The following is a 20,017-nucleotide window of genomic DNA, read 5'->3' as shown; positions in this document are numbered from 1 at the left end:
TTATAAATTCAATTCGAGGACTTATTCTGCTCGATAGATATCCTACACCTTAAAATATTTCCATAGAATAAACTAGTATATAGCATAGAATGCTTTGAACAGAGTGGTCACGGGTTCAAATCCCACGGGTTTCTGCTGGCCAGACCTTGGATTTGTGACTCCAGGTCGATCGTTTCCTATCAGAGTTTGCCAATCTATCTGATTTTCATTGAAATGGTTCCAAAAAATTGGCAACCTTACTCATTTTCTCGCAAAATCTCGAGTTTTCAGCAATCTCGATTTTGCTGAATTGTATAAAATGCTGCAAATTTACAAATTTTACCATAAATATTTCTGTGGATGTTAATTGATATGTATTTACTGAATTTCGGTGAATTGTTTAAAATGCTGCAAATTTACAAATTCGACTATAGATGTCTATGTGGATATTAATAAATCTGTATTTATGTACTTTGTATAATACTAATAATATTTGTATCAAATGTACAATGCTTCTGGCCAGGAAGACGCATTGGGGTTAACTGTTTGGTCTTCCTGGTATAAATTAAAAGATAAATAAAATAAAAATTCTCATATTATTCATTTATAAGCACATGTATTGGTTTAAGGATAAATTTAAATGGGATTCGTTTATCACGTGCAGTGTGTAAATGCAGAAAAAACAGAATTGTAATTCAAAGTTAAACTAATGCCTTAAAATTAAAGTTATATTTTATATTAGTTCATATTAACAGAATGAAAAGATTTCATGTATGAAAAAAGTAATAAAAGCCTATTGAAATATTAACCCTAATATACTACGCATTACCCACTTATGTAAGTTACATACATATATCATATAAAAAAAAAAAAATCGGATGTGACCAACCCATGACTTTATCTATGTATTTGAGGAATATAAGAAAGTCACAAAACAAAATTCGATAATTAAACATACATACACGTTCACACATAACGGGTATGAGGGCATTTTCGTTACAGATTCAGCACAAATGTAAGGAAACTTACACAAAACAAAAGTTCTACTTTCGGTTGATGCATTTTATTACTGATTTTATTTTATTTTTTATTAGTGATTTTAATCACTATAATTATTATACACATTAAATATCAAGAAAAAAATTTAAAAGGTCAAAATAAAATAATGAAATACTGTTTAAAAAATAAATACTACTTCCGGTTTACGAATTCTGACCAAAATCTTATTTATCACCTCTAAGTTAGTACGTAAATTTTCAGCTTGATACGTTCAGTGGTGTGGAAAGAATCGAGGTCACAACATTTTTGACATTTCTAATAGGAAAAAATTCCAATTCCGGTTTATTAAATGTAATGATTTTCTTTTATTTTCATCACATTGATACAAGAATTATATGTGGAATTTTTTCGTGAAGAGCACACATGTTTAAGGGGTCGAAAAAAATAGTAGCAGAAAAATCGAACAAGAGTAAACTGCTACTTCCGGTTGACGGATGCTTACCAAATTAAATACATAACTTGGTATTAAGATTTTTAAGAGGCGTTGAATTTAAATAAAAAAATAAGATTTTATTGAGAACATACACATGTATATATTAATGTATGTGATGCTTATTTAGACCTCTCCAGTAACGTACAAAGAAAGAGAGCAAAAGAAAGGTTGACAATAGTGAAAAGAAACTGTTCACGCCGATCTCTGGTCTTTTTGAAAGTTTCTAATTACTATTCAACTATACACAGGCCCGCCGAAAGGAATCTTGGGTCCTGGGAAAATTTATTCCGGGCCCTATGATAAACTAAAAAAAATATCTTTTAGATATATTTTTAATATGCGAAAAATCTAACAAAACGATTACAAAAACACCTACATATGTATACGTTGGTTACTATTTTTTACAAACCTCCCTTTTAAAATAATTGAATAAGAAAGTATGATATAATAGGTACGATTTCCAGGGGGCTCCTCACAAAGGGCCCCTCAAGTAGTCCGGGCCCTGGAAATACTCCGGCTCCCCCCATCTCGTCGGCCCTGACTATACATATAGCAACTAAACATGAAAAGCTTTTAACCGTATTTAAATAGTTTCATAAAGCTTTAGCGAAAAAATTAATAAATACGGGATTTACTTAAATATTTTACGTATTCGTTTATAAAAAAATATCGGAAGAATTTAAAATGAAATTGTAGATGAAAACAAACATTTTCAGGAATAAGAATGGCTGTGAAATGGAGTGTTATGTTTACCGGTATTCTAAGCCGGTGACAAAAAGTGCGAGCTATTTTTCAGAATCAAGCAGTTGCCGGCTGGCCGCTGTCGGAGCGAGAATGTTGCGCAACGCGAGCCGCGTCTTCGGTTCTCTTCGGTCTGTGGGCGTCGGCTCAGTTCGGTTCTCTTCGGTTCCTGCGGCCCAACCGAAGCCCCAAATTCTCTACACGGGGGTATTGCTATTTTTTTTCTTTTTCCTTCTCTTTTCTATTATTATATATTTACCCACACTTTATTATTACATATGTATGTACATACATATATGCATTTAAATTTAACCGGTTTGTTGTCACACATAACCTTTGAATTAATTATATTAGAATAAAGGTTATTATTGTTGGTACTTGGTATGGATCCCGTTTCACAATTAAGTTATTGATTTCAACTATATATTGTTAAGTTTAATATAATATAATGATTTTTTATATTATAGCCAAATAATGATTTTAATTCACTTTAACAAATCCCATTGATAGAAAATTATTATCTTCAGCTTTTATTATTAAAATTTTATGGTTTAATTGATATAAGCTATCTTGGGGTTTTCTTAAATTTTTACATATTACATACCTCCTTTACTTTTCACTTACGATTACAATTCAGGAAAAAGTTTACCTCTTATCCGATTGTTTTCATACTTAGCCATATTGCTCATTTTGGTCATCAATATAAGTAAATGGATCCTCCGCCATTACGATGGTGCAAAAATATCGTGTAAGATGCGTTTTAAATCTGCCCGGCGAGATAGTCGTTGACGTCTATCCACCGTTTGTTTATTAGTTTTAAACATAGATGGCGGTAGATAGATGGCGGTAGTAAATTAAAATAATGGTATTTTTATTCAAAATAATAATTTTATATACAAATTATGTATGATTTGAAAAAAAAATTTTTTTACACATGTACATATGTGTGAATTTTATTTCTATAATAAAAAAAATCACTTCCATTTAAGCCCTTAAATTGATCCAGAAAAATATATAATAGGAACCCTAATTTTAATAAAATTTACTTAGGACAAATAGTGGGTAAGTACATACTTCGGTTAGGTCTATTAGGCAAATTAAATTTATAATCCGACAATTATTATTTTACAATATTGAATTTTGAGTGCTACATATATAGATATAGAATTAAACTGTATCGACATTGAATTTCAAAACTGAAAAAAATTTAACGTTTATATAATCGTGTTTATTAAATAAGAATATGTACATATGTTCATTTTAAATAAACTTGTATCCCATAAAGCTTTTTGAATATTATGTTTGCCTTATAAATATATAAATAAAACCACATTTCTGTGAATGTTGTATAATATTATCGTTAAAGCATTTTAAAAACAGGAATTCAACATAATAACTATGTACATACATACATACAGAGAATAATTTATATATTTTATACAAATAAAAGACCCGTTAACCTTGATGTTTGTTTCTGCCATCAAAGATTTTAAAGTAAATCTGTATACCAATCATCAACATTGCACAGCAAACATACTAAATTCATAATATATATATATATATATATATATATATATATATATATATATATATATATATATATATATATATATATATATATATATTTATATATGTATATATATACATATATGTAAGTATATATTATGTATATTACATAAAGGTAATAATTTTGGTGTTCATGAATTATCGTCCACTCGTTGTGAACCGATCTCACATAAAGTGTATACATATTATATAAAATAAAATAAAAAACTAAATTGATAAGAGAAAATATTTATTTTATCAACTAAAAAAACATACTCAATGTGATAAGTCATACAGTGCATGTTTATTTTTATCTTATTGGTTTTGTTGATGAATTCACACATATATACATATTATAATTAATGTACTGACACTGCGAGCGTAATTGCATACGCTAATTATTATTTATACAATGTATTCGGTTTAATTGCATTCACAACATTTATTCCGATAGACAGTTAAGGCTTAGTAAATTAATTTAATTATATTTCAGATACTTATCGATAACGAATGGCACAAATCAGAATCAGGAAAAGTATTTCCTACTACAAATCCAGCCACAGGAGAAATTATTGCAGAAATACAAGAAGCTGATAAGGCAGATGTTGACAAAGCAGTCGCAGCAGCAAAAAAAGCTTTTAGGTAAATATGTATTGTACATATTTTCAATTATGTATAATTCCTGTTTTGTTATGGAAATCAACAAAATGTGAACTTTGCTACTCAGTTATACTTATGTATAATTTCCAACATTTCGTTATTATATACATATATTTCCGTCATTGTATAGTTTTTTCGTATAATTGGAATGGAATATTTTGAATTGTACTTACTTATTATTTTAATTGTATAAATTAGTTTGGGGTCTCCTTGGAGACGAATGGATGCTTCGGAGCGTGGTCGCCTTCTCTACAAATTAGCAGATTTAATTGAAAAAAATCATGTTTACATGGCTGTACGTAATTTTTCTAGTTTAAACCTAGATAAGACTATCCTAAAACATATATATATATATATATATATATATATATATATATATATATATATATATATATATATATATATATATATATATATATATATATATATATATATATATATATATATATATATATATATATATATATATATATATATATATATATATATATATATATATATATATATATATATATATATATATATATATATATATATATATATATATATATATATATATATATATATATATATATATATATATATATATATATATATATATATATATATATATATATATATATATATATATATATATATATATATATATATATATATATATATATATATATATATATATATATATATATATATATATATATATATATATATATATATATATATATATATATATATATATATATATATATATATATATATATATATATATATATATATATATATATATATATATATATATATATATATATATATATATATATATATATATATATATATATATATATATATATATATATATATATATATATATATATATATATATATATATATATACACATGTTTTTATTACGTAACCAACTCTTACCTGAAGCATTTGTATCTGTTTTCAGAGTTTGGAAACTTATGACAATGGAAAACCATACTTTATGTCCCATCAAGCTGATGTTGTGGCTAGTGTGAAAAATTTGCGTTATCATGCAGGATGGGCTGATAAACATCACGGCATCACGGTCCCCATAGACGATGATTATATTGGATATACCAGGCTGGAACCTGTTGGTGAGTTTTAGAAGTTACTTTTATAATGTTTGTATATAGTTTCATTTGCGTTAATACAATGTTGGTTTCTTAGGTGTCTGTGGTCAAATTATACCATGGAATTTCCCCTTATTGATGGCCGTTTGGAAGATCGGTCCGGCCATTGCTACCGGAAACACGGTGGTGTTGAAACCAGCCGAGCAGACCAGTCTTACAGCTTTGTATTTGGGTCAATTAATTAAGGAAGCTGGATTTCCACCGGGTGTCGTCAATATTGTCCCAGGCTTTGCCGCAGCTGGCCAAGCTATTCTACATCATCCCAATGTAGACAAAATAGCTTTTACAGGTATCAACTGAACAAATACTCATATTAATATATGCTAGTGAAAATTTTAAGATACATTTTTGTTTTTCAGGTTCTACTGAAGTTGGTAAAATTATCCAACAAGGCTCTGCAATGAACGGTTTGAAGAGAACAACTTTAGAACTCGGTGGAAAATCACCGAATGTAATTTTCGCCGATGTCGATGTTGACGCAGCTGTCGAACAAGCGCATTTTGGTTTATTCTTCAATATGGGACAATGCTGTTGTGCTGGTAACAATCGAAACGTTTGTGTTGTTGGGAGTTATTGTCTTTTTTGAATATAATTTCCATGGATAATATTTTCAGGTTCTCGCACATATGTTGAAGACAAAATCTATGATGAATTTGTTGAAAAGAGTGCTGCTAGGGCGAAAAAGCGAACTCTAGGAGATCCTTTTGACTTGACTACGGAGCAAGGTCCTCAGGTGTGTTATTGAATTATAATTTCAAACCTACTTTTCAGTTTATTATCTTTCAACCGTATGTACTAGAGCGGGATTGGGCAAACTGCGGCCTGATTCGAATTTTTGTGCTATTAGAGTATCACTTATTTTTTTATGTTGAAAAACTTTTTCATGACTGTAAATAATGTATTTATATAAATAGTATTTTACTTGCGTCCCGATGTTTATTTTTAATTCATAATGCGACCCTTTATTCGAAAAGTTTGCCCAGGCCTGTACTAGAGAGTCCATTACTGGTATGTAAATAACTTGAAAAATAGCTCAGTGATTTATTACTTTTACCGGTAAATCAACAAAACATATGTGTTACGTTTTATCACATTCCTCTCCTTTATTTTATCTTTCGGCAACACTGGTCCGACCTAGTGCTTCATTCAGGAGAAAAAAATATTCAATAATAAAGATAGAACAGATTTACAAGGAAGATGTAGTATATCAGTTTCAGATTACAACGATGATATTACAGTAGTTGCATCTACAACTAAATACGTGTTATCAGTGAAAGAAAAGCTTCAGTTATCTATTATGTAGAAATAAAACTGAAGTCAGTTTAGAAAAGCAACTTACACAGAAGAAAAAAAATTGTGAAAGGAAATGACTTTTGATGAAATGAAATAAAATTGAAAAAATTAGATCATAACATCAGTCGATAGTGATAATACATTATGTTTTCTTCGTTGCTATTTTTTCAAACGAAGAATAAAAAAAAAGATTTTTTTGTAGTCTTTTATAAAATATGAATTTATTACCACTCATACTTTTTTTTTGGACAATATATCTTAATCTAATACATATGTAATTTCGAAAGAGACTTTGTATGTAAAGTTTTTTGGGAACATTGAAAACAGATCAAAGTTTATATGACGACGATATCAACATTGTTGAATATTATTTTTATTTGATTCAAATAAATATAATAAAAATTCAAATAAATGTTTGCTATTAGACTGTTTTGCCATGTTTAAGCTGTTTATATTACAAATACCGAGCGAAGCCGTGTAAAACCACTAGTATACATATAATAAATAATGTTTATTAACGTTTGTTTAAACAAATATATTCAGTACAACAAAATAGTTGTTTTTAGATTGAAAAATCCGGTAATTGACCGGTAAACCAAACCATTAATTGGTAAAATAATTATCGGATTACCGATAAACGGAGATTGGACTCATACATACATATAAATTATGTTAATATCATTTGATTTCAAAATTATAACAAATATTTTAGATTGATCAAGAACAACGAGGTAAAATTATGTCCTTGATCGAGTCAGGAAAGAGTCAGGGAGCTCGCATCGTAGCTGGTGGTAACACTTGGGGAGAACGTGGATTCTACGTTGAGCCGACTGTATTTGCAGATGTAAAAGACAATATGGATATTGCTCGCCAAGAGGTTATAAATATAATAAATAAACAACAATAATCAAGGAAAATATTAAACACGAATGTATTTTCATGTTAAAATCTTACAGATCTTTGGTCCTGTACAACAAATATTAAAGTTCTCAGAACTCGATGAAATCATTACGAGAGCTAATGATTCAGAATATGGATTGGCAGCTGCTGTATTCACCAAAGATATTGATAAGGCCAATTACATGATTCAGGTAATACAATTGATTACATGAATTTTCGTATATATAAATACTTTTATGGTAATATTGCGTTTATCTTTTAGGGATTGCGAGCCGGTACCGTGTGGGTGAATTGTTACAATGTCTTTTCGCCTCAGTTGCCGTTTGGCGGTTACAAATTGTCAGGTCATGGTCGTGAAAATGGCCCGTACGGTATTTCTGCATATACTGAAGTTAAAACTGTCATTACAAAGGTGATGCAAAAGAATTCGTAAATTTTAACCACAAAATGTTGATCTTTATAAAATTTTATAAAATGTACATATGTAAGTCGGTACATAAGTATATACGTTGTATCAGAATTATCGTACAAATATACATATGCATGTAATTCATGTGCAATGCGCATGCATAGTCATCTATCATTTCATTATAAATTTGAGAAAATATTTTTTTATGTTGTAGTATTTTTATAATAAATTTATTTAATTAAAATCTAATACGAATTTTATTGAAAACTAGCCGAACTGCGTTGCAATGCCACAAAAACGCATGCAATTCCTGTTCCCGTTTCTGTATGTGTTTCGATAAGTGAATGTTTCAGTTTCAAATTAATACTTAATCAAATTAAATTACAGTAATGATAATGTTGCGTGGACGAGAAGAGGGGGTTTCCAGGATCGGAGAGAAAGACGCAGGAGGTTGTAGAAGCGGTTTATTCGTCTGCTCTCGTCGGCGCTCCAGGTCAGAATGATTTTCAATTCGAGAGCCCCCCATATTTATACACATTTGGGCTCAACAACTATTGGTCGATGAGTCAGACGATCCCATTGGCTGTTGCATACGGCTCATTTATACGTAGAGGCCATTTTGGCAGGAACGAGAGATCAGGTGATCTGCGCTAGTAAACCATCGGTCCACGAGCGCCACTCACCTAATCTCTACGGTACAATCATTTTTCGGAAAAACGCAGGCGGCGAACACATCTAAAATTATTCAATTGTTTGTTTATTTTACCCTGACAACGCAAGTGGCGACGCCAACATATTTGAAATTATTGCATTGCAATGCCAATCAATCCTGTTTACCCGTTCTCGTTCTCGTTGTTGGGCGATTTTTTTTACAAAAACCATCGCGGACATACACACAATAACTCATGTAAGTTTCATCGCAATCGGTTGAATGGTATAGGAACGCATATGTGATAGACAGACAAACATTGATGTATATATATACATAGATTTATAACAATAATAAAAATTAATAGTTTTAACAATAAATATATGCATATATGTTAATAGTTCACAAATTGGAATGATAAAATTTTGTATAAAAATAATATTAACATTAATTAATCTTTGGTACTCCTTTGTACAATTTACATGTGCACCTTAACAATTAGTTAATAACTATCAGTCTACTAATGCACAGTCTTCGTATGGTTTGATTCACAAGGCATTGGACAAAGGTATTATCCAAAAATTAAAATAAAGAACGTAATTAACGGAAGTGTGAGATTATCCACTTGATCAGTAAGCGCTTCCACCATTGCATTGACCAAAACTGCTATCAAACTGATAAACATTGTCATCGTATTGAAACTGATAAAACCTGAAAAGACAAATATAATTCATTCCGATTTAAACAAATCTTATTTGATGCATATGTGCATAATAGAAAATATATATCCAATATATCATACCTAATTTTGATAGACAGGTTATTAGTAATATTTGCGAAGCAATACTAGCAAACGTTCCCTCTAAAGATTTAGAAGAACCTGATTTTGGATAAAAAAAATAACAGTTAATACAGCTACATATTTACATTTTAGTATAGATATTTTAAAAATATATTACCGGGCCATTTACGTTTGCCATATTTGCTACCAAAATAGCTGGCTGCTGTATCACCGATTCCAACTGATAGAATTCCACTCAGTAATATCAAAAGTCCTGTTGCACTAGGATCGCAAGGCGCAGGATGAATAAACAACGGTGTTGCAATACCAATTAAAAGATACATAGGTGTAAGCGAAATCCCTCCGACGTCCTGTAAAATTTAATTTAAGATACCTCTGAACAGTGTCCATTTATTTAAGTACAATATAAAAAGACAATGTACCTTTTCATCGGAAAATACGTAGAAACCATCGTCAAGCATTTCAGAAAACCAACCCAAATTCAATTTGCGCACAGTCTAAGAATTGTATAAAGTATTTGTATAATCCTACATATAATTAATAATAACATTATATACTTCTAGAAAAATTATATACTTCGAGTGCAATTTGTCCAGCAAACGCTATGCCGCTGGCCAAGTATATAAGATCGCATTCAAAAATAAAACCGGGAAGATAAACGGCTACCGAAAGTATATGGAAGATCTTGCGTCTTGCGGTCGATGCTTTAGAACCAATTGAAGTTTGTGTTGCTATTGCAATCGTACCCAAACCTGAAGCTGCAGCCCAATAGACAATCATAAGAATCTGAAATGGATTTATACACAGTTAATTGATATTGTTATAATAAATACGAAAACAAGTGGAATAGTTACTTTTTTTAAATCGGTGAAAATGTATGTGATAATCCATAGAATGGGACTTTGACGTAGAGTGAAATGCAATGTAGCCAGCATTAAGGATATGTACATGAAAACAACCACAAAGAATTTCGTGATATTCATTTTCAAACGCATGTTGAACAAAGTGATAACCACCAGTAAAACTGTTAACAGTCCAACCTAAAATTAAACATACATAGTATAGCTCATCGATGAAGATCATACTCATCTTTTTATGAATTGGTTCATTTATACTTGCCTCCAATATGTTTGTAATAATTTCATGATTTGATATGGGCGTCTCGTATATAGACGAGGACAAATGAACGATCGAGCTATACAAGAATAGTACAACAGCTTGGGTGATTAAAAATGCTTCCCCGAGTGTGAAACTTAGAGGACAATGATTTAATATTAAAAGAAGGCCATATTTGAAGCCTATGCTTGTTGAAAATCCACTGGTCAGCGAGAAAATAATCCCTATAAAAAACAATATTATTACAATGAATATTCAATATATTATACTTTGGTAGATAAATGTGGCATACCACGATTCAATAAAGTCGAACATAATATAGTCGTCGAAAGTCCAGGCGCGAGGATATCATTCCACGTTGTTAAATTTTTATCAGTGATACTGGTAAATATTATAAAGAGGAAAGTTGCAAGCGTCAATCCCCACGAGCATGCACAGGTTAACTTGAAAACGTGACTTACAGTACTATTACAAATACAGGCTATAAGGCAGGCTGGTAGTAAAAATCCGACCCAAAGGCCGTGATTTGCGTTTGGTCTAATTGTAAAAGTTAGCAAACAAGTAATTAAATTGAAAGAAAGGCGATTTAAATCATCTTTAATAAGAATTAACAACTGTACCTCTTTTTTATACTTTTAATTTTCAAATGTTTATCGATATTTGAATGTAATTTGTTAAGGAAGCATCTTACACGCTCCATCTCGACACGTCAATTTGAACTTTGACAGATGCATGCTTTTTTATTGGCCGTAAGATAATAGTATACCACGCCATAAACTTATGTGTCATTATATTGGTTCGGTGATTACTAGTCAAATGTGAACCGGTCGCTCTAGATCGGTCACATGTGATCACCCGTCACACTAAAACTGGTCACGCGAAAACTGGTCACACCCTAAAATCGGTCACGAGAAAACTGGTTGACCGATTTTAGGGTGTGACCAGTTTTAGTGTGACGGGTGATCACGTGTGACCGATCTAGAGCGACCGGTTGTCCTGTGACTGGTTCACATATGCCTAGTAGTCCGTTTACCATTATGGTTGTATTGGATTATCTAAATTAAAATGTTAATTAATTTCTTAAAAATAACTATTTTTTCGCGGAATATTGTATTAACGAGAACTTGAGTGCCAGATATTCCGTATTCGAGATTTTTGTGGCAACGATTGTCATGCGCGCGTTTTCCGTTTATCAATTCTTACATATGGTTGTGGCTATTTGCAGGTACTATATCTGCAAATGATTGGCTATTTGCAGGTACTATATCTGGGAATTATTGGCTATTTGCTGGTACTATATCTGCGACAGGCGCAAAGCCTTCTGCGCATGCGTGTGAACTTATAATCCGATTATAATTTCTTAAGATATATAATTTCAAGATAATAGTGCAAACGGTCACTTTCATCTTTCATTTGCAAAAAGCAACCGTGCAATTATATAAAAATTAAATAGAAGGAACTAAAATATATTTAAGGAAATAAAAATGCGTTGTGAAAAATATATTTAAATATGAAAAATGAAAATATATGTATGTAAATGTGAAATTAAACTCATCTAAGGGGGGGGGGGGCATGGCAGCCCCTTGGATTCACCTATGTATTTATGTATAATACAATGATATCAAAAAGATGAAGTAATATTTTAAGGAATTTATCAGAATATTTTCAAATTATTTTAAATTATATTATATATCCAAAACCACCTTCTTATAATTACATTACATTTACCAATAATATTGCATGAGTTATAATAATTTCTATTTAAAATATAAAGAATCAATCAATTGCTAATGACTTGAAGACGCCACTTATTTCATTTTCTGCAGGTGATTTTAGATCTTTTCTTAATCGTTTGCTTTCATCTACTTTCCATAAAGATTCATCTAAGTAAAAATCCCTAAAACATAAATACAAATTATTGAGATGTTAAAATAATCAATAGAATCATAATGATTGTTTATTTTTAATGAATACCTCAATTTTTCGACTTCATTAATCCAGTATTGTTTAATATCATCCATCTTTCCTGCTTTTCCACCATACTCCTCAGGAAGTATTTCTTGTGGGACAAACTTATACAAAGTATCAGAATTGGGTGTATGAAAATGAATAAGTTTTATAAGTTCAGATTTGATCAACGGCTTTACTATATTGAATAGCATGTCGACGAATGGTAAAGTATTTATTACATGTATTTGTTTCATTCTGACTGGATGAGCTTCCTTAAATAATCTTTGTTATTCCACATCCAACTTTACTTTAGTTTTATATCCACTACTAACAATTATAAAAAAAATACCTGAGTGTATTGCATATATTTCTTCAGTGTAGAATATACTAATTTAGTGACATATCTCAATGATACACCGTCCATATCAAAGATAGGGACTTCTCCTGAAGATAATTCATTTTCTATACACAATCTTGCATCTGCTAACATCAAAAATGCCTTAGTTGAGTTATTAAAATCGAATAGATCGACATTACTTTCCTTCATTTTATAAACGAATACTTTATAGTTTTCAGCGGTTGATTGTGGTAGTGGACACATATACCTGAAAGTTAGTCAGATATAAATATACATACGTATATACAAAACAGTAAACAGATTTCAGATATAAATAAGAAATGTTAATAAAAACATAATTACGCAATTTCAAAAGCATTTCTTATTTCCGGTAGCAAAGGATCTCTATCAGCAAATATTTACGGAGCGTTATTTCGAATTGTGTAATATAGATCTAAAGTAGTTTTTGTTTTTGGAAGATCATATAGACATGCATGAATGAATCGTCTTGCAAGATTATCACCTAAAATTTTAAAATATTTTAAAACTAAAAAACCATTTTACATACATACTTCTTTATTATTTAAATTTATTGTAAAGTTTTGAATCTTACATATTTTAATTAAAATTTTCACAGATCATGTGTCATAAAAAACAACACGAATGAGGAAAAATAAAATGTTAAAACACCAAACACGGTCTTACTAGACAAGCAAACAAACGCACAAATATTTATTTTTATATATGTAGGTATGTATAAGATAGTATAAATACTGATAGTATCCGGCAAATGAGGCTGCTGTTTTAACCATTCTTTGATATTCTCCACCTCTTCTTTAGTTGGAACTCTACGTTCTTCTTCAAACATTCTGTAATGGACAATTAATCATGTTTTTATTTTTATATTGAATTTCACATTAGACCTCAAATTTGTATATAGCATACTTATTAATTTAAAAAATGGAATATTATTTGATGTGTACATATTATATTTTAAATTGTAATATTCCAAAAGTTTTGAGGGGCTTTTGGTATGAGATATTTTTTCTATAGTAGTATGTAATGATTAAAGCCCGGACCCAGAGACCGCCGTTCATTGTTCAAATGTTGTAAATGCATTGTTAAAGGTTTGCCGAACCTTTTTTACAAAGCATTTACAACAATTGAACAATGAGCGGCGCGCTTTGGGTCCGTACTCTAGTAATGATAGTAAAAAAATAAGAAAGTGATGTTTAGCGATGCTTGTCACCGTCACTTATAGTTCAAAGGCTATTCGATGTAATTGAAGGTTTTAAAACTACATTAAAAATATTATCAGCAAATCATTGGTCATCGAGATTGGATATGTTATTTATTGCATGCACCAAACCATTAGTTTACAAATGTAATGAAGACATTAACACAAATAGTTTAAAAAGCACGTGAATTTACTATCAATAATATTGTAAGAATTTTTTTAGAAATGAAATCTAGAAAATTTAAAATCAAATGCTATTGATTTTTAATAATATTTTAGGAGGCACCAACATTTTTTTTCTGTGTTTATCTTTAATTTATGAGTATTGACTAAACTTCTTGTAATGGCATTTTTTTTAAAACTGAAGGCTTTTCAATGGATAAATTTATTTTACAAACAAATCAAGACATGCAGTTCGACAAGAATTTAGAGATTATGAGAATATAAAATTATAAAAATATTAAATTTTTCTATAATGAAAACATATGTACATATATAAAAATAAAATAAAAATAGTTACTAATTTTCAAGTATATTTAAACGAAGTTGATGTTTGTCTTCAAACCTCTTTTATTATTATTTAGTACTAGATGAACCCTACATGTGTTGCAATGCCATAATAACGCATGCAATTCCCGTTCCCGTTCCCGACCCCGTTCCCGATCCCGTTCCCGTTCTCATTCCCATTCTCGTTCCCGTTCCCATTTGTCGGAAAAATGCAGGCAGCGAACACATTTGAAATTATTGCGTTGCAATGACACTCATTCCCGTTTTTCCCGTTTTTTTTCACAGTAATCTTCCCGGACATGCATACAACAAATCCTGAAAGTTCCATCGTAATCGCTTCAGTGGCTTAGGAGCCTATTCGAGACACACACACACACACAGACATTCATTTTTATATATATATATATATATATATATATATATATATATATATATATATATATATATATATATATATATATATATATATATATATATATATATATATGTATATATAGATAATTTCACGCACATAATTTATAAAAAAATTAAATACAAACGTTCTCGCAAATGCTAGATTTCACATGTTGTAAAATTCATTTTAAATGGGTACGAGGGGGAATTTACTTGCTTTTGATACCAACATTGTACAGTGTACAATGTATAGTATTTAAAAATAAAATAAAATACTTTCATTTAGAACGGAAATCTACTTGAATCTGTAAAGATACGTACGCGACCAATCTGAACCGGTAATTGTGGGGAACTGGTTTCCATTTACCCTCACCAACACGCATGAGCACATAAGAGTGGGGGTATTGGCAGTGGATCTGGTAATTTAGCCATTGTGAAACTAGTTTTTTAAGACATAAATGCTTCATCTTATGCCTTTAAGTGATTGACAAAAAGAGGCCATCTACTAATGAATAAGTTAAGAGGTCCATACTTTATTCATTTATAAAATAATGTTTTAAATTGTATTTTTAATTACGCTTGCATGGAAGCTGCTTTTATTTCCGACAAATGTTTGAGAAGTACTGGTAAATTACAATTCGACTCTCACTTCCACGTTTCGAATATTCGATTATCAACTTTCACCATTCTAAGCTCTTGATTTCGTAATATTTGCCATCACTTAAAAAATATTCATTAAAGAATAAAAAGATAATATTATTACGCAATACTAATAATCTCATAATCACTAAATAATTATGATTGACTATCATATGCATAGAATTATATAATATTTCAGTTGTGTTATCAGTATGTGTGATATACCATTATAATTTGATTTAAATTTTAATTTTTATGCATATTTCATATTTTTTTTGTTTTCAGTAAAATTTTTAAGTGTGGACCAGAATTTTGTTGCAATAAATTTTATATAATTTTTAAGAAAAAACAATATTTTATCGAGAGTAGAGTTATTAAAAATCACTTAAATTAAATTAAATTGAAGTTATGTGAGTGTATTATGATTTCGTTCTACTTATACAGTTGACTATTTTAAAAGACTAGTAATGTCAAACAAAAACATTGTCAAAATATTGTAATTTTTTGATATTGTTACGTAGGGGTGGGTGGAGGATCGAAGTAAAAGGCCAAAGTCGTTTCACAGCATTTATTGATGATTAAGGAGATACACACACTGGCAGTGCTCAGTCCAGAATCTCTTGATATCGCCTAAGTATCGCCTTATAAGGGATAGGTCTCTCAGGACATCTTCGACTTCCGATTTGTTTATCTATTGTTATGTCACGTACTCGGATATGTATCCCACGACACTGAGACCCATGGTATGGGTCACTTCTGAGAACTCCATGGGAATGCGACAGCACCTAGTTTGCCGATAATCCCCGAAACCAATTATTAACGGTCACACAGTCCCTGGGATGCTACTCGGGCTAATCCGATTGCAACTACTCGGCGGCTCTTTTTAGTATACGTAAAAATATCTACATAGAACGATGTTTAAAACTTTTTTCATTTTTTCACGTAAAATAATTTAAAACTTAATTTTATTGCCTATAATTGTTTCAAACCTTATTTATGTCTGAGTTGAGGTAAAAAAGAGCTACGTACATATGTATTTGATTTTGATTTTTAAATGCTTTTTATTATTACGAAATTATGTTCACAATACATCTTATATCTATTTTAATAGCTACTGATCTACTGATCATTTTCTATTTTACAATTTAATTTAATTTGGTTAGTAATCATAGTATTATATTATTCTAATGTCAATCTACAGCACAATAAGAAAAAGAGCTCAAAAACCTATTTACAATACTTAGTACATATGTATAATTCTTTTACACTCTACGTACATATGACTCTTTAGAACAATGAGGATAATTACATACATTAAAACAAATAGTTCTACTTCAAAAATAATGAAGCACGTGAATTAAATATCTAGAATATTTGAAGAAATTTCGTCGAAATGAAATCTATATGCAGGGCCGGGAAATAGGAAATAGGAAATAATAAATAGGAAATCTATAGGTATATGCAGGGTTGCCGAGAGGAATCCCGGGCCTTGGTAAAAATTTTTGCGGGCCCTTAAAAACTAAAAAAAAAATATCTCATAGATATATTTGTGGCGGCTCGCTTATACGACATGGTCGAGTTTGGTTGCCTTCCTGCGAGTGGGAACCAACTCGGCTGGGTTCGGAGAGCTACTACTCACTCTGTCTTCAGCTGTCATATAATAAACACGTGCATTAACATGCCAGTCGTCTCATTCGTTCATCCTCCATACTGGTGACCCCCGACATCGAGCCACGCAGCCTCGATCAATTTCAACATGCCGCTCATCCCTGCCTCGCCGAGTCAGACGGGAGAAGCTACCCGCCGCGCCCCCATCGCCATCAACAGAGCGCGTCGCGGCCCGCGGGTGACAATAAACGAGCAGACACGGCTACCTACCTACCTACCGACGTCCAGCCACAACGTCGATGACAGGTGCTTACAAAAATGGGGGAGCGAATGAGACGACGATCGTGACAGCTGGATGTGGAGTCATGCGCGATCCACTACACATAGAACGGTCATCCAGCACCACAAGATTCATCACACACCACCTCAGCACCATCATCATCATCATCATCATCAAGGCCCCGTCCGTCCCCACGAGCGTCGTCACGCCGAGACGGGCGGTAGCGCTACAACACCTCCACGAGCCACAACGACTCACAGTCCAGCTCGGAGTATCATCAACCACATCGATGCCCCTGCCGCCCCCGCCGCCCCACCAACCGACATCAGCCTCGGAAGAGCGGCGCCGCCGCAGCATCGCATCGCATCGGCGCGACCATCGGACCAGCCACCGTCCTGCTCGCGACGTCACCGCCCTCGAATCTACCGACCATTCAGGGCGGTACACCTATGTACACAGCGGATGACCCACGTCAACAATTTTTTTTTCTCCCCACGTAATAATTTTTTCTCTTTGTGTAACAATAATTTTTTTCTTTTGTAAAATTTGTTTCTTTGTAATTTTGGTATCGCTAATGCTGGGGGGGGAGTGATGTGGCGGCTCGCTTATACGACATGGTCGAGTTTGGTTGCCTTCCTGCGAGTGGGAACCAACTCGGCTGGGTTCGGAGAGCTACTACTCACTCTGTCTTCAGCTGTCATATAATAAACACGTGCATTAACATGCCAGTCGTCTCATTCGTTCATCCTCCATATATTATTATGCAAAAAATCTATCAGAACTACTAGAAAAATACCTATATGTTGGTTGTAATTTTTTTTTAAATAATTGAATATGAAAGTATGATTTCTGACATGGGGTCCCTCGAGTAGTCCGGACCCTGGAACTTTACCCCCACTCCCCCCCCCTTTCATCAGCCCTGCATATATGAAAATATGAGGTAAAAAATAATAAAGAATCATTTTCTTTTATAGATAGTATTTTTTGATATTACTATGTACGTACACCATGAGCTGCCATCTTTCGACATTAGACAAAACTTAAAATTAACTATTTTTGTCGGTTAGTTTTGTCAGTTAATGTATTAACTGTTAAAATGATTTGTTAGTATAAACAAGATACTTGATAATATAACTGAATAATGAGATAATACAGATTATATTTAAGGATTGAAACTTTACGAGACGGCAAATACAACGTGGTTTTTTTTCATAATAATGTAGGAATCTCGTCGTCGTCATCGTCATCGAAACCTTCGAGAATATTCCGCAACAACAAAATACATCGAGCGGAACAGCATCAAGCATTCCAGAAAATACTACGCCTCGACGAAAGCAAATTCCTCTTGTACGCATCAACAACTAAAAGCTCGTACGACCACTTTCATCAAGCATTCCAGAAAATACTACGCCTCGACGAAAGCAAATTCCTCTTGTACGCATCAACAACTAAATGCTCGTACGCATCAATAACCACTTCCATCAAGCGTTCCAGAAAATTCTACGCCTCGACAAAAGTGCATTCCTTTCTTACGCATCAACAAACCACCACCATCGGTCAGGCGATTCCAGAAACACTATAAAAGGAGGTACAACCCAAACAACCCCAGTCGACCCACAGCAGCAAGCGTCGACATACAGCTCCTGACCAGCCACCACTACACTACGCGGACTTGGAAGATCAACCAGCCGGACGAGCCAGCAACACACTGCCGTATCCAGAGACCTTCCGAACATAGCCGAACACCGAGCCAGCAACACACTGCCGTATCCAGAGACTTGCTGAACATAGCTGAATGCCGAGCCAGCGACACTCTACCATATCCAGAGACCGCTGAACGACATACTTTTGCCCACAAATACCATACCTTTGTACAACCATAGGCAAACAATAAAACTTTATAAAACTAGCACAACAGTGTTTCGTTAGGCCGGGATACGGTCAACACTTACCTACCCCGCCTACAATAACATTATTTTAATTTCACAATGAACGATAGTTGGTCCAATAAAAAATATTCCGATTGCACCAAATTAAATCTTCAAAATCAGACTTGGACATTGTCGTGAAATTAAAAAAACCTACTAATCGTGATTAAGAGGAGTCATCAAATGACGTCTTTATATAGCTAAGGCCTTATCCACATATTTCTCTTATATTTGTCATTTACTAATATGACACACAGCAGCCACAAGAGCTTCGGTAACGTCCACAATGCCTGAGGACACAGCCCGTGTAAGCCCAAAATTTTGACAATAATAAAACGGCAACTGAATGAGCTATCAATAGCAATCATTGAGCTATACATTTTTGGGACAAATATTG

The 20,017-nt window shown here is 32.1% G+C and overlaps 3 protein-coding genes across 3 annotated transcripts; 1 reads left to right on the top strand and 2 right to left on the bottom strand.

Moving 5' to 3' along the window:
* Window positions 1–2,222: 2,222 nt before the first annotated feature.
* Aldh (Aldehyde dehydrogenase) lies at window positions 2,223–8,422 on the top strand. The gene is made up of 10 exons (XM_077429729.1): window positions 2,223–2,419; window positions 4,251–4,399; window positions 4,616–4,712; window positions 5,368–5,536; window positions 5,610–5,861; window positions 5,932–6,111; window positions 6,187–6,305; window positions 7,578–7,742; window positions 7,822–7,956; window positions 8,028–8,422. Exons 1-10 carry the CDS (start codon window positions 2,306–2,308, stop codon window positions 8,196–8,198), a joined length of 1,551 nt encoding a protein of 516 aa, XP_077285855.1. The 5' UTR covers window positions 2,223–2,305; the 3' UTR covers window positions 8,199–8,422.
* A 727-nt stretch (window positions 8,423–9,149) lies between these two features.
* Window positions 9,150–11,467, bottom strand: Dolk (Dolichol kinase). Its single transcript, XM_077432455.1, has 9 exons — window positions 11,362–11,467; window positions 11,034–11,278; window positions 10,745–10,965; window positions 10,480–10,665; window positions 10,202–10,411; window positions 10,048–10,122; window positions 9,783–9,975; window positions 9,626–9,703; window positions 9,150–9,534 (listed from the first exon to the last, which is right to left on the bottom strand). Exons 1-9 carry the CDS (start codon window positions 11,439–11,441, stop codon window positions 9,395–9,397), a joined length of 1,428 nt encoding a protein of 475 aa, XP_077288581.1. The 5' UTR covers window positions 11,442–11,467; the 3' UTR covers window positions 9,150–9,394.
* A 1,050-nt stretch (window positions 11,468–12,517) lies between these two features.
* LOC143917397 (alpha-tocopherol transfer protein-like) lies at window positions 12,518–15,852 on the bottom strand. The gene is given in 6 exon segments (XM_077438901.1): window positions 12,518–12,638; window positions 12,716–12,963; window positions 13,041–13,296; window positions 13,392–13,551; window positions 13,803–13,897; window positions 15,815–15,852. Coding segments are annotated over 6 exon segments (918 nt in total).
* Between the last annotated feature and the right edge of the window lie 4,165 nt (window positions 15,853–20,017).

The sequence above is a fragment of the Arctopsyche grandis genome, chromosome 1, assembly GCF_051622035.1.
Source record: "Arctopsyche grandis isolate Sample6627 chromosome 1, ASM5162203v2, whole genome shotgun sequence".
Taxonomy (NCBI): Eukaryota; Metazoa; Arthropoda; class Insecta; order Trichoptera; family Hydropsychidae; genus Arctopsyche; species Arctopsyche grandis.
The sequence above is the reverse complement of the archived record's forward strand: the minus strand, read 5'-3'. Positions and strand labels throughout refer to the sequence as shown.

Excerpts from the sequence above, each read along its gene's own strand:
- Dolk (XM_077432455.1), bottom strand. The coding sequence starts at position 11,441 with ATGGAGCGTGTAAGATGCTTCCTTAACAAATTACATTCAAATATCGAT. Across the intron at positions 10,966-11,033 it reads TTCGACTTTATTGAATCGTG|GGATTATTTTCTCGCTGACC; the intron begins GTATGCCACATT and ends TGTTTTTTATAG. Across the intron at positions 9,535-9,625 it reads AACCTGTCTATCAAAATTAG|GTTTTATCAGTTTCAATACG; the intron begins GTATGATATATT and ends TTGTCTTTTCAG.
- Aldh (XM_077429729.1), top strand. The coding sequence starts at position 2,306 with ATGTTGCGCAACGCGAGCCGCGTCTTCGGTTCTCTTCGGTCTGTGGGC. Across the intron at positions 4,400-4,615 it reads GCAGCAAAAAAAGCTTTTAG|TTTGGGGTCTCCTTGGAGAC; the intron begins GTAAATATGTAT and ends TGTATAAATTAG. Across the intron at positions 6,306-7,577 it reads CTACGGAGCAAGGTCCTCAG|ATTGATCAAGAACAACGAGG; the intron begins GTGTGTTATTGA and ends CAAATATTTTAG.